This window comes from Coregonus lavaretus (genome assembly GCF_964263955.1).
Source record: "Coregonus lavaretus genome assembly, contig: HAP1_SCAFFOLD_773, whole genome shotgun sequence".
Classification (NCBI taxonomy): Eukaryota; Metazoa; Chordata; class Actinopteri; order Salmoniformes; family Salmonidae; genus Coregonus; species Coregonus lavaretus.
This window is the reverse complement of record NW_028164837.1, coordinates 49,760-62,500: the sequence shown is the minus strand read 5'-3', so window position 1 is coordinate 62,500 and position 12,741 is coordinate 49,760. Positions and strand designations below refer to the sequence as shown.

The following is a 12,741-nucleotide window of genomic DNA, read 5'->3' as shown; positions in this document are numbered from 1 at the left end:
GTGGTCTGAAGACATATGGCTTTATGAACGGTGTGTAGCAGCAGCAGCGTTAAAGATATCCACGTATCAGGGTGGTCTGAACACATATGGCTTTATGAACGGTGTGTAGCAGCAGCAGCGTTAAAGATATCCACGTATCAGGGTGGTCTGAACACATATGGCTTTATGAACGGTGTGTAGCAGCGGCAGCGTTAAAGATATCCACGTATCAGCGTGGTCTGAACACATATGGCTTTATGAACGGTGTGTAGCAGCGGCAGCGTTAAAGATATCCACGTATCAGGGTGGGTCTGAACACATATGGCTTTATGAACGGTGTGTAGCAGCAGCAGCGTTAAAGATATCCACGTATTGAGTGACATCCAAATCCAACCACCCTCTGGGACTTTGTTTTCCAAAAGTTATCAGAGTTTCGCCTGGCAGATAGGATGAAATGCAAAGAAATAGAATGACTTGCACAGGAGCCCCCATTCAAGTCAATGAGTCGTCAATTTCTACGCATTCCTACCCGATCGGCAAAATCCAGATAGATTTTACATTTACATTTTAGTCATTTACAGTTAGTGAGTGCATACATTATTTTTTTTATACTGGCCCCCCGTGGGAATCGAACCCACAACCCCTGGCGTTGCAAACGCCATGCTCTACCAACTTAGCTACATCCCTGCCGGCCATTCCCTCCCCTACCCTGGACGACGCTGGGCCAAATTGTGCGCCGCCCCATGGGGTCTCCCGGACGCAGCCGGCTACGACAGAACCTGGATTCGAACAAGGATCTCTTTGAAATACTGGGCCCTGGGCATCAATTCATAAAAGGGATCAGGTCAGTACAGGTTTTGAATGGGATCAGTACAGGTTTCCTGTAGTTACACTAATTATCTAGTAACAACATTGTATTACACATAGTAATTGCATGACAATACACCAGTCACAAAATGGATAGTGTCCTCCTACACATTTAAGCAGATTTTGTTTTCAGTATTTTATTCATGACACCTGATGTGATGTGTTGCTCAAAAACATGTAAAATCACCAGCTTTGTCCCAGTCAATATGAACATACTAGCGTCACAATTGTATGTACTGATGCCCTCCAGTTCTCCTTCACCCATTCACTGTACAAATAGTATTAAGAATGAAAAGCTGCTAACAACGTGGATACAATTGCAGCATAATGAAACATCTTGTAAAGCAAAGAACAGGATGCTTTAAATACCAAACACACAGTGGTCACAAAGACTGGTAACTTGTCAGATAGGATCTTCTGTGATGGGATTTAGAAGGATCTTTAAAATACACACACATCGGCTGATCCAAAAGGTCCAGTCAATATAAACATCCGGAGTGGGGTCACATGTTACCGTTGTGAGGGAGGCCATTCCTCTGGTGTCCCAGAGCAAACGAGGCCAGTTCTGATCACCCCATAGGTCCTCTGTGACAGGGCAGGGTACTGTCTATTTCTTCTTGGTGGCTCTCTTCCCCTCTCCCTTCTTCGGTTTGCCCTTGCCTCTCAGTTTCCTCAGCCGACGCATCTCCTCCTTGAAGTCCTCGTGCTCATCTCTGGTGGGGAACAGGGAGGAAACGGTGTTACTGATGTGGGCTAAACTAGTACTACACTAAAATAGGTGGAAAGAAGAATACAGAGACACACAGGGTCTAGAAAACGGTCTGGTTAGAATACAGAGACACACAGGGTCTAGAAAACTGTCAGGTTAGAATACAGAGACAAACAGGGTCTAGAAAACTGTCTGGTTAGAACACAGAGACACACAGGGTCTAGAAAACTGTCTGGTTAGAACACAGAGACAAACAGGGTCTAGAAAACTGTCTGGTTAGAACACAGAGACAAACAGGGTCTAGAAAACTGTCTGGTTAGAATACAGAGACAAACAGGGTCTAGAAAACTGTCTGGTTAGAATACAGAGACAAACAGGGTCTATAAAACTGTCTGGTTATAATACAGAGACAAACAGGGTCTAGAAAACTGTCAGGTTAGAATACAGAGACAAACAGGGTCTAGAAAACTGTCTGGTTAGAATACAGAGACAAACAGGGTCTAGAAAACTGTCTGGTTAGAACACAGAGACAAACAGGGTCTAGAAAACTGTCTGGTTAGAACACAGAGACAAACAGGGTCTAGAAAACTGTCTGGTTAGAACACAGAGACAAACAGGGTCTAGAAAACTGTCTGGTTAGAATACAGAGACAAACAGGGTCTAGAAAACTGTCTGGTTAGAATACAGAGACAAACAGGGTCTAGAAAACTGTCTGGTTAGAATACAGAGACAAACAGGGTCTAGAAAACTGTCTGGTTAGAATACAGAGACAAACAGGGTCTAGAAAACTGTCTGGTTAGAACACAGAGACAAACAGGGTCTAGAAAACTGTCTGGTTAGAACACAGAGACAAACAGGGTCTAGAAAACTGTCTGGTTAGAATACAGAGACAAACAGGGTCTAGAAAACTGTCTGGTTAGAACACAGAGACAAACAGGGTCTAAAAAACTGTCTGGTTAGAACACAGAGACAAACAGGGTCTAGAAAACTGTCTGGTTAGAACACAGAGACAAACAGGGTCTAGAAAACTGTCTGGTTAGAACACAGAGACAAACAGGGTCTAGAAAACTGTCTGGTTAGAATACAGAGACAAACAGGGTCTAGAAAACTGTCTGGTTAGAATACAGAGACAAACAGGGTCTAGAAAACTGTCTGGTTAGAACACAGAGACAAACAGGGTCTAGAAAACTGTCTGGTTAGAACACAGAGACAAACAGGGTCTAGAAAACTGTCTGGTTAGAACACAGAGACAAACAGGGTCTAGAAAACTGTCTGTGGTTATAATACAGAGACACACAGGGTCTAGAAAACTGTCTGGTTAGAACACAGAGACACACAGGGTCTAGAAAACTGTCTGGTTAGAACACAGAGACAAACAGGGTCTAGAAAACTGTCTGGTTAGAATACAGAGACACACAGGGTCTAGAAAACTGTCTGGTTAGAATACAGAGACAAACAGGGTCTAGAAAACTGTCTGGTTAGAATACAGAGACAAACAGGGTCTAGAAAACTGTCTGGTTAGAACACAGAGACAAACAGGGTCTAGAAAACTGTCTGGTTAGAATACAGAGACAAACAGGGTCTAGAAAACTGTCTGGTTAGAACACAGAGACAAACAGGGTCTAGAAAACTGTCTGTGGTTAGAAGACAGAGACAAACAGGGTCTAGAAAACTGTCTGTGGTTAGAATACAGAGGCAAACAGGGTCTATAAAACTGTCTGTGGTTAGAAGACAGAGACAAACAGGGTCTAGAAAACTGTCTGGTTAGAATACAGAGACAAACAGGGTCTAGAAAACTGTCTGGTTAGAATACAGAGACAAACAGGGTCTAGAAAACTGTCTGTGGTTAGAACACAGACAAACAGGGTCTAGAAAACTGTCTGTGGTTAGAAGACAGAGACAAACAGGGGTCTAGAAAACTGTCTGGTTAGAATACAGAGACAAACAGGGTCTAGAAAACTGTCTGGTTAGAATACAGAGACAAACAGGGTCTAGAAACGGTGTAATTTCACTGTCTGTGGTTAGCCAGAAGAACCTAGAGTAGAGCTGTATACATTATTGCACAAGGCCAAAACACAGACATGCCAAAAGAACCCCGATCCCTTTCCCGTGAATAGGCCTAGCGATCTATTAAGGCCAAACACCACGGCATGTCTACCTGAAGAGTCCCATGTATCGTAGCTTCTGTGTAAGGGCGTAGTAGATCTTGTGTTGGGGGTACCAGTCATACACCTCCTTCTTCTGGGCCATGGGCGGCTCCTTGAACAGCTGGACCACCTTCATGGACTTGTTGTCTGTGGGACGCACCACATCCCCAAAGATACGTGCGCTGAGACGCGCCATACGCACGGCGTAGTTCGACAGACTGGCCATAGCTAGCTGAAATACAAGAGGAAAGAGGAGCAGCAAAGTTTAAAAAAAATATGTTCTAAAAAAATAAAAAAATAACCAAGACGGGTTAGCTGACAACGTCACGCGCACTTCAATGGGGGCAGAAGTCTGTGTGCTGTTGTTGTGATTCTGGATAGCAAGATCGCTAGCAACAATGACAAGAAGCTGCCCTGTGGGGAATCGTAGGTGGCTCGTTTCAGCTAGTTGTATCTTGTTCTTGATAACGTGTCTTGTTTTGACTGATGGCCGATCTATGCTAATATGGCTAAAATTTGCTAGCTACCTGACCAACAATTGTAACGATGTATTTGAAACAAGTGCTCATTGTGCAAATGTATGTTTTTAATAAATATTGGAGACTAAATATAGTTTACGTGTTTGTCAACAATCTAAACAAGAGAAGTTGAATATGGTGATTATCTTTTTAAGCCCAGGAAGCAGTCATTTTACTTCCCATTAACCAGCTTAATAATGTCAAAAATAAGCACCAAATCTACCTTTCCTGCACCTCCAATAAAATCACTCATTACTGCCACGCACAGGTTGGCTGATCCAATAAAATCACTCATTACTGCCACGCACAGGTTGGCTGATCCAATAAATTCACTCATTACTGCCACGCACAGGTTGGCTGATCCAATAAAATCACTCATTACTGCCATGCACAGGTTGGCTGATCCAATAAAAATCACTCATTACTGCCACGCACAGGTTGGCTGATCCAATAAAATCACTCATTACTGCCACGCACAGGTTGGCTGATCCAATAAAATCACTCATTACTGCCACGCACAGGTTGGCTGATCCAATAAATTCACTCATTACTGCCACGCACAGGTTGGCTGATCCAATAAAATCACTCATTACTGCCACGCACAGGTTGGCTGATCCAATAAAATCACTAATTACTGCCACGCACAGGTTGGCTGATCCAATAAAATCACTCATTACTGCCACGCACAGGTTGGCTGATCCAATAAAATCACTCATTACTGCCACGCACAGGTTGGCTGATCCAATAAAATCACTCATTACTGCCACGCACAGGTTGGCTGATCCAATAAAATCACTAATTACTGCCACGCACAGGTTGGCTGATCCAATAAAATCACTCATTACTGCCACGCACAGGTCGGCTGATCCAATAAAATCACTCATTACTGCCACGCACAGGTTGGCTGATCCAATAAAATCACTCATTACTGCCACGCACAGGTTGGCTGATCCAATAAAATCACTCATTACTGCCACGCACAGGTTGGCTGATCCAATAAAATCACTCATTACTGCCACGCACAGGTTGGCTGATCCAATAAAATCACTCATTACTGCCACGCACAGGTTGGCTGATCCAATAAAATCACTCATTACTGCCACGCACAGGTTGGCTGATCCAATAAAATCACTCATTACTGCCACGCACAGGTTGGCTGATCCAATAAAATCACTCATTACTGCCACGCACAGGTTGGCTGATCCAATAAAATCACTCATTACTGCCACGCACAGGTTGGCTGATCCAATAAAATCACTCATTACTGCCACGCACAGGTTGGCTGATCCAGCAGCTGGAAAGGTCATTGATTTTTCATCCAGAGAGGAAGAGGTCGAAGTGACAGGGTTTCACTCTCGACCAAAACCTGTCCAAAATAAGCCTGATACGTTTCTATGGGCTTGTTTTGGACCTAAGCTTGGTCGCCTGCCTTCCCGCCTTTTGGGACAACGACTCCCATCGTTAGTGGCGGAGGCATGACCATCGTCATTATAGACAGATCTCTGTTTTAATCACATACAACAGTGTATGAACATAACATCTAAAAATCGGTTGTTTCACCTGCGCTACACGGAATGCAATAATATTTCCTGCAAGTAGATCAAGCAGACGATATAAGCTAGGGTTTTTAACAGCGATTGTATATTTCTAGATAGGCTTTATTTAGTGCATTTTTAATTCCATTACTAATATTGCAGGAGGTGAAGAGATTTGGCGCATGTGCACTTGCTCAAAAACAATACTTTTGATTATTTCCAGACAAGGCATGTTTTCGGTTGCATGCAACTTTTTATTCAGAGCTTTTTTGGAAGTACATACCAGCTGGAACGGCAGTAATGACGATAGTTGCTCAGCGAAACTCCATTCTTTGGTAGCTAATTACCCAATGTATTTTGACATTTATTAACCTTGAAAAGCGGGTGAATGGCAAATTGAATGGCTGCTTCCTGGGCTTAAAGTGGAACTGACTGCATTTTAGTAACATGAAATCTTATTCAAATCTGTTCATACACACCCCCAGGAATTTCTGACAAGCGAGCACTTAGATATGGACGTTTTCACGTTTTCATAAATTCATTAAATGTTTGGGAATGACCTGTAGTAAGGCATTCGTGAAAATTCTATAGCAAGATAGAGTGGGGAAAAGGCCATGCGTTTGGACAATTAATAGACACTGCAGGAAATAAAGCCAAATAAAAAAAATCTGTCTCATCCAGGACCAGAGTCTACGCAGACCGGTGCGCCATAGCCAATAAGAGCTACAGTAGGACTATATGCAAATAAGCCATTTTCCACAAGGGGGCCTGCCATCATTCACTTTGAACTGGACTATGTGTGTTTACAGGCAGTAGCAACAGCACGACTTTAGATAATTAGAAAGCATTCGCCAAAAGCCACAAAATACACCTGAATGGATTTCTGCAAATATGTAAAACACCACGGGAGTCCTCTTACATTTGGGAACTTTACAGTCCTATTGATCAAACAACCATGAAAAGGGTAGGCTCTCTTTCACTATATGAACATCAACAACAAGATCAACAACTAATGCTAGCCAGAGCAAGATTAGCTCAAATCTAACAAAGGAACATTAGATAAACCCTCTCAAACTTTTTCAGCTAGTTGGCCATCAAAATTGCACTGATACGCGATGGGGAATTGTAGCCTCCTCGCCCTTCCGCAGCTTGCCTGCCAATGCATGCTTGTCCCAACCAAGCACCCAAAGCTAACTGGCTAGAGTTGGCTAGCTTGCTAGCTAGCTACTTCCAGACACAAATGAGAGAACACCTCACTCTGACCATTTGACTCGCCCTAGCAGAGCTGGTTAGGCTGTTTACATGTTATCTAGCACGCGACTAACATACTTTTTTCCCCCCCTATGTTTACTGACACCGGTCATATTCAGTGGGTGTTGTGGGTTGGTAAATTAATCAGTTATTCTGCGCTCTGGCACACTCAGACAAGAGTGCTCTGATCTCAGGAGTAGATAGCCAGAGTGAATTTGCGAACGCAAGAGATATGCTAACTGGACAACAGTTGTTCAATTGCAGCATAGCTAAGCGATTCACATTTCTTGCTAGCTAACCAAATGACACCTGCATCCCTAGCTGTGTAGCCACCGAAAAACGATATGAGGGAAAAAGTCACTCACTCACCCACTCCAATGACATGACATCCTCCTAGCATCTAGCTATCTACCTAAGTTTAGGCTCCGTGTTTTTAGCTTGCTACATAAATTGATACGCTAGCCTATAAGCCACATTATAACTGACTTGTGATCATTGCCCTTGGCCTTTGCTAGTTTGATTGTATTGACAATCCCATCCTTAGTTACATTCGTCCGTTTTTGTCCAAAATATTGAGTCATTGAAACTGAAACAGTGCATATCGAATGGAGGCAGGAAACAATGTACCAGGCCAGCTGTGATTTACATCCTGATAGCAATATTGTTTGGACTACCAAGAAATGTATTGGTTTATTATATTAATCATGCATTGAACTGCATCCATCTATTCTGCCAACAATTCCTTACGGTAAGTCATTGAATGTTGAGTGAAATATAACCTATTTTTAAAACCTCTTATAAAGTTGGTTTCGTACCATAAACTGGTAATTTGATATTTTTGACTGATATGATTGTCTGTTTCATATCTGCAAAGTAGTTAAAACGCTGTCAGTTCCACTTAAAAAATAGTCCAAGGGCCACCCACCATAAATGTGTTGTTTCTTGACCCAGGTAACAAAACTGAAAAAATTTCAACAATACTACCTAGATAATGTTCTGAATGTATCCACCGGGTGGGTATAATCCTGAATGCTGATTGGTTAAAAGCGCATTCCAGCCGGTGTCTATTCCACAAATTGCCACAGCTAAATGGATGACGTTAAAATGGCCATTTACTCTGTTCCATCTGACTGCCTCATCAGCCCAGCCAGGCAAATTATAAACTTGATCTCCACTATAAAAAGCATCTAGATATTATCTCACATTTTATTTTAGACTGACATTTAGTTTTCAACAGCGGAGATTTGTATCTGTCTCTCCGACATTTGCAACATTGTTTCAATATTCACTTTTTATCTCCAGCTGTCCCCATAGTAATGAACCTGTATCGGTCGGGAGTCGGGACGAGACAGACAGGCAGCTTTTTTCAGCCAGTCGAAATCATGAATCAGCTGGCATCCTTTTTATGGATATATACAAAGAAATGTCAATAAAAAAAAAAGGTGAAACGAAGTGCAGCTAGTTTGCGGTCTTTCCAGCTTCAGTGTTTTGAAGTGATTGTGTTAGCTGTGTTGTTGACTAGTTCCTCTGAACAACAGTGTCCTGACGAGAGAGCACATTTTCTATGCCAGGGTGAAATAACGCCTCATTAGCTCATTGTTATGGATGTATCCAAATAAATGTCACTAGAAAACAGCTTCAACAAATGCAGCTACTGTTGTACTTCTTTTTGACGTGACTAAGTTAGCCGTAGTTAGCTAGCTAGCTAGCTAGCTAGGGATAAGAATGACTGTCTCCAGCCTAACAACACCCCGTCCAAATATATCCTCCAAAACACCGGCTTCTCCGGCATTATCACTTAAATGAACACTGTGGTGGTTCAAAACGTGTAAAAGTTGCACATACCTTCATTTATTTTTTTCTCCATCGAAATCATACTAGCGCATCTTGGGTTATTTCCCTAGCAACGTTGCCGTTTCACCATGGTTACTGTCGTTACGCACAGACCTTTCTATGGGTTGCGTTCGTCCTGGCATAAAACTGAAGCGACATTTTACATTTTAGCAGACGTTCTTATGCAGAGCGACTTACAGTTAGTGAGTGCATACATTTTTTCATACTGCCCCCCCGTGGGAATCGAACCCACAACCCTGGTGTTGCAAGCGCCATGCTCTACCAACTGAGCTACACGGGGAACACATGTCACCGCTCCTGTTTGGCCTCTTGGACTAAAAGGAGACTCGCCATATTCAACGTCTTCTGTAAACCCAGTTTTGCCCCAAAGTTGCTAAACAACCAACCCGTTTATGAAACAGCTTCATTGGTCATGGTTTTAAAACCAATCGAATAATCATAGCCAACACATCATAAAGGTTCATGATCAGACCGTTTTAAAACATGCACCAGACAGAGGAAGGCATACACTAAAATGACAAAATGGCTCACTGTGTCCACAGTCAAATACATACCTGGAATCACCGCGACTTGTGCAGTAGCTTTGTTATATCCAATGCAGATATATTACCATGTTCTACACGATAATTGCATAACTTGCTACTCAGTGTGTGACTGGTAATTGTTATTGTATTTCGTTAAATGTGTCGCTAACCTTCAAGCATGCCACCACTTCTTCTATAATATACCTCTTCTTCTTCGATGTGGTTTAACGGCGGTTGGCATCCAAAAAATGTTGCATTACCGCCACCTACTAGACTGGAGTATAACTCCCTTCTACTTTGCTTGAAAATAAAAATAATAAAAAAATCTTCAAATACCCTACAATCCAACCCTACACTCACTAAAAACCCAACACCCTACTCCCCTATTTAAATATATCTAGTCCTACCTCAGACCAACAGCCTGAAAGGACGGGACACCACCTCTCATTTTTAAATTTTAGTCATTTAGCAGACGCTCTTATCCAGAGCAACTTACAGTTAGTGAGTGCATACATTATTTTATTTTATTTTTCATACCCCCCGTGGGAATCGAACCCACAACCCTGGCGTTGCAAACACCATGCTCTACCAACTGCCGGCCATTCCTTCCCCTACCCTGGACCAATTGTGCGCCGCCCCATGGGTCTCCCGGTCGCGGCCGGCTACGACAGAGCCTGGATTCGAACCAGTATCTCTAGTGTCACAGCCTTAGACCACTGCGCCACTCGGGAGGCCAACCTTCACTCAACACACACACTCAATCAATCACATCTTATTTATAAAGCCCTTTTTACATCAGCAGATGTCACTAAGTGCTATACAGAAACCCAGCCTAAAACCCCAAACAGCAAGCAATGCAGATGTAGAAGCACGGTGGCTAGGAAAAACTCTCTAGAAAGGCAGAAACCTAGGAAGAATCCTAGAGAGGAACCAGGCTCTGAGGGGTGGCCTGTATGTTCACACCTCTATCCCTAGTGCCTGTATGTTGACACCTCCATCCCTACTGCCTGTATGTTCTCACCTCCATCCCTGGTGCCTGTATGTTCACACCTCCATCCCTACTGCCTGTATGTTCTCACCTCCATCCCTACTGCCTGTATGTTCTCACCTCCATCCCTACTGCCTGTATATTCTCACCTCCATCCCTACTGCCTGTATGTTCACACCTCCATCCCTACTGCCTACATTATTGTTTGCCACTTGGTCTTAAATTGTCCCAATTTGTTTCTCAGTCGCCCATGCTATTTCAATATGTAATCATAAATCATTCGATTTTTCCATTGATTGACTACCATGTTTTTAGGGCCTGGACATGCGCTGGCTTGAGCAGGGGAACCTTGCGTGCGCTGCAGGATTTTAATCCATGACGGCGTAGTGTGTTACTAATGGTTTTCTTTGAGACTGTGGTCCCAGCTCTCTTCAGGTCATTGACCAGGTCCTGCCGTGTAGTTCTGGGTTGATCCCTCACCTTCCTCATGATCATTGATGCCCCACGAGGTGAGATCTTGCATGGAGCCCCAGACCGAGGGTGATTGACCATCATCTTGAACTTCTTCCATTTTCTTATAATTGCGCCAACAGTTGTTGCCTTCTCACCAAGCTGCTTGCCTATTGTCCTGTAGCCCATCCCAGCCTTGTGCAGGTCTACAATTCTATCCCTGATGTCCTTACACAGCTTTCTGGTCTTGGCCATTGTAGAGAGGTTGGAGTCTGTTTGATTGAGTGTGTGGACAGGTGTCTTTTATACAGGTAACGAGTTCAAACAGGTGCAGTTATACAGGTAATGAGTGGAGAACAGGAGGGCTTCTTAAAGAAAAACTAACAGGTCTGTGAGAGCCGGAATTATTACTGGTTGGTAGGTGATCAAATACATATGTCATGCAATAAAATGCAAATTAATTACTTAAAAATCATACAATGTGATTTTCTGGATTTTTGTTTTAGATTCTGTCTCTCACAGTTGAAGTGTACCTATGATAAAAATTACAGACCTCTACATGCTTTGTAAGTAGGAAACACTGCCGATTTTTCAGGTTATCAAATACTTGTTCTCCCCACTGTAGATGGATTAAAAGTAAGTTTACATTGTAATGCTTCTGACAGCAAATGTTCTAGCTCTGCCCACAACGTCCAAACTTTATAGCATTTCCAGAAAGCATGGATTATTCAGTCATTATTAGTTGAGACTTCACTCTGCCGTTGTGCTGTAGAATTTGTGAATTTTGTCTCTTGTATAATACATTCGATACATTAATTTATACTGGATTAAGCGTGTATTTTCGTTAACTGTAATCTCGTTAGTTTTGCTCCAACATTACTTCCATCTTGTACCAATATCAGTTATTTTTTAAATCTTGGTTCCAATAGTTTATATGTTTTCTACGAGGTTGTCAGCTGGATATGTCTTCTGCAAGGTTTTGTAGATCTTCCCTATCATATGAACATCCTTTTCTGACTCAAATAAGATTCCCTCAAGGTTGCTCTGATGTCCAAAAGATTTCAAATCGAAATTTCGTAATGTGTAACTTTTTAAATTGCATGTATTTGAAACTATCTACATTGGTCAGTCCAACATTTATTTTTAATTCTGTCATGGACATAAATGTATTTCCTGTTACCAAGTCATTTACAGGTTTCTGTGCCTTTAGTTTTCCATGAGGACCAATTTCTCGGTGAGTTCTGAAAAGCTATCCAAGGATTATTCCATAGGGTTGTGTTTCTAGGGAGTGGTATTGGTTCTTGTAAAATACGTTCCATTTTCTTCCATTTTGTTGTAGTGTTCTTAACTATGAAGTTGTTAATGTTCTTAGCTTTATCCTTTGAAAATAGACACCTGAAAAGATTCAGGGGATGAGCATGCACATCTTCAATATGTACCCATCGTTCCTCTTCAGTACATTTAACTATATGTCACAAGTAAAAGCCTTGGGTGGCGAGTTGATTCAATTCCAAGTCTGGAAGGTTAAAACCCCCCTCAGACTTAGGAAGATGTAAAACTTTCCCTTTTATTCTATGAGTTATATTTGCCCATATAAAGTCTGTTATGACCGACTATACTTTTTTAAAGAATGTCTTCAGTGGGTTATTTGGTATTACCGAAAATACAATATATATACAAGAGTATGTGGACACCCCTTCAAATTAGTGGATTCGGCTATTTCAGCCACACCCGTTGCTGACATCTGTATAAAATCGAGCACACAGCCATGCAATCTCCATAGACAAACATTGGCAGTAGAATGGCCTTACTGAAGAGCTCAGTGACTTTCAACGTGGCACCGTCATAGGATGCCACCTTTCCAACAAGTCAGTTCGTTAAATGTCTGCCCTGCTAGAGCTGCCCCGGTCAACTGTAAG

General features: G+C 42.3%; 1 protein-coding gene across 1 annotated transcript; it reads right to left on the bottom strand.

Annotated features, from left to right (window-relative positions):
• Positions 1-963: 963 nt before the first annotated feature.
• On the bottom strand, positions 964-9,603 carry LOC311115078 (small ribosomal subunit protein mS33-like). The gene is made up of 3 exons (XM_084190287.1): positions 9,415-9,603; positions 3,714-3,934; positions 964-1,559 (listed from the first exon to the last, which is right to left on the bottom strand). Exons 2-3 carry the CDS (start codon positions 3,926-3,928, stop codon positions 1,454-1,456), a joined length of 321 nt encoding a protein of 106 aa, XP_084046413.1. The 5' UTR covers positions 3,929-3,934; positions 9,415-9,603; the 3' UTR covers positions 964-1,453.
• Positions 9,604-12,741: the final 3,138 nt, after the last annotated feature.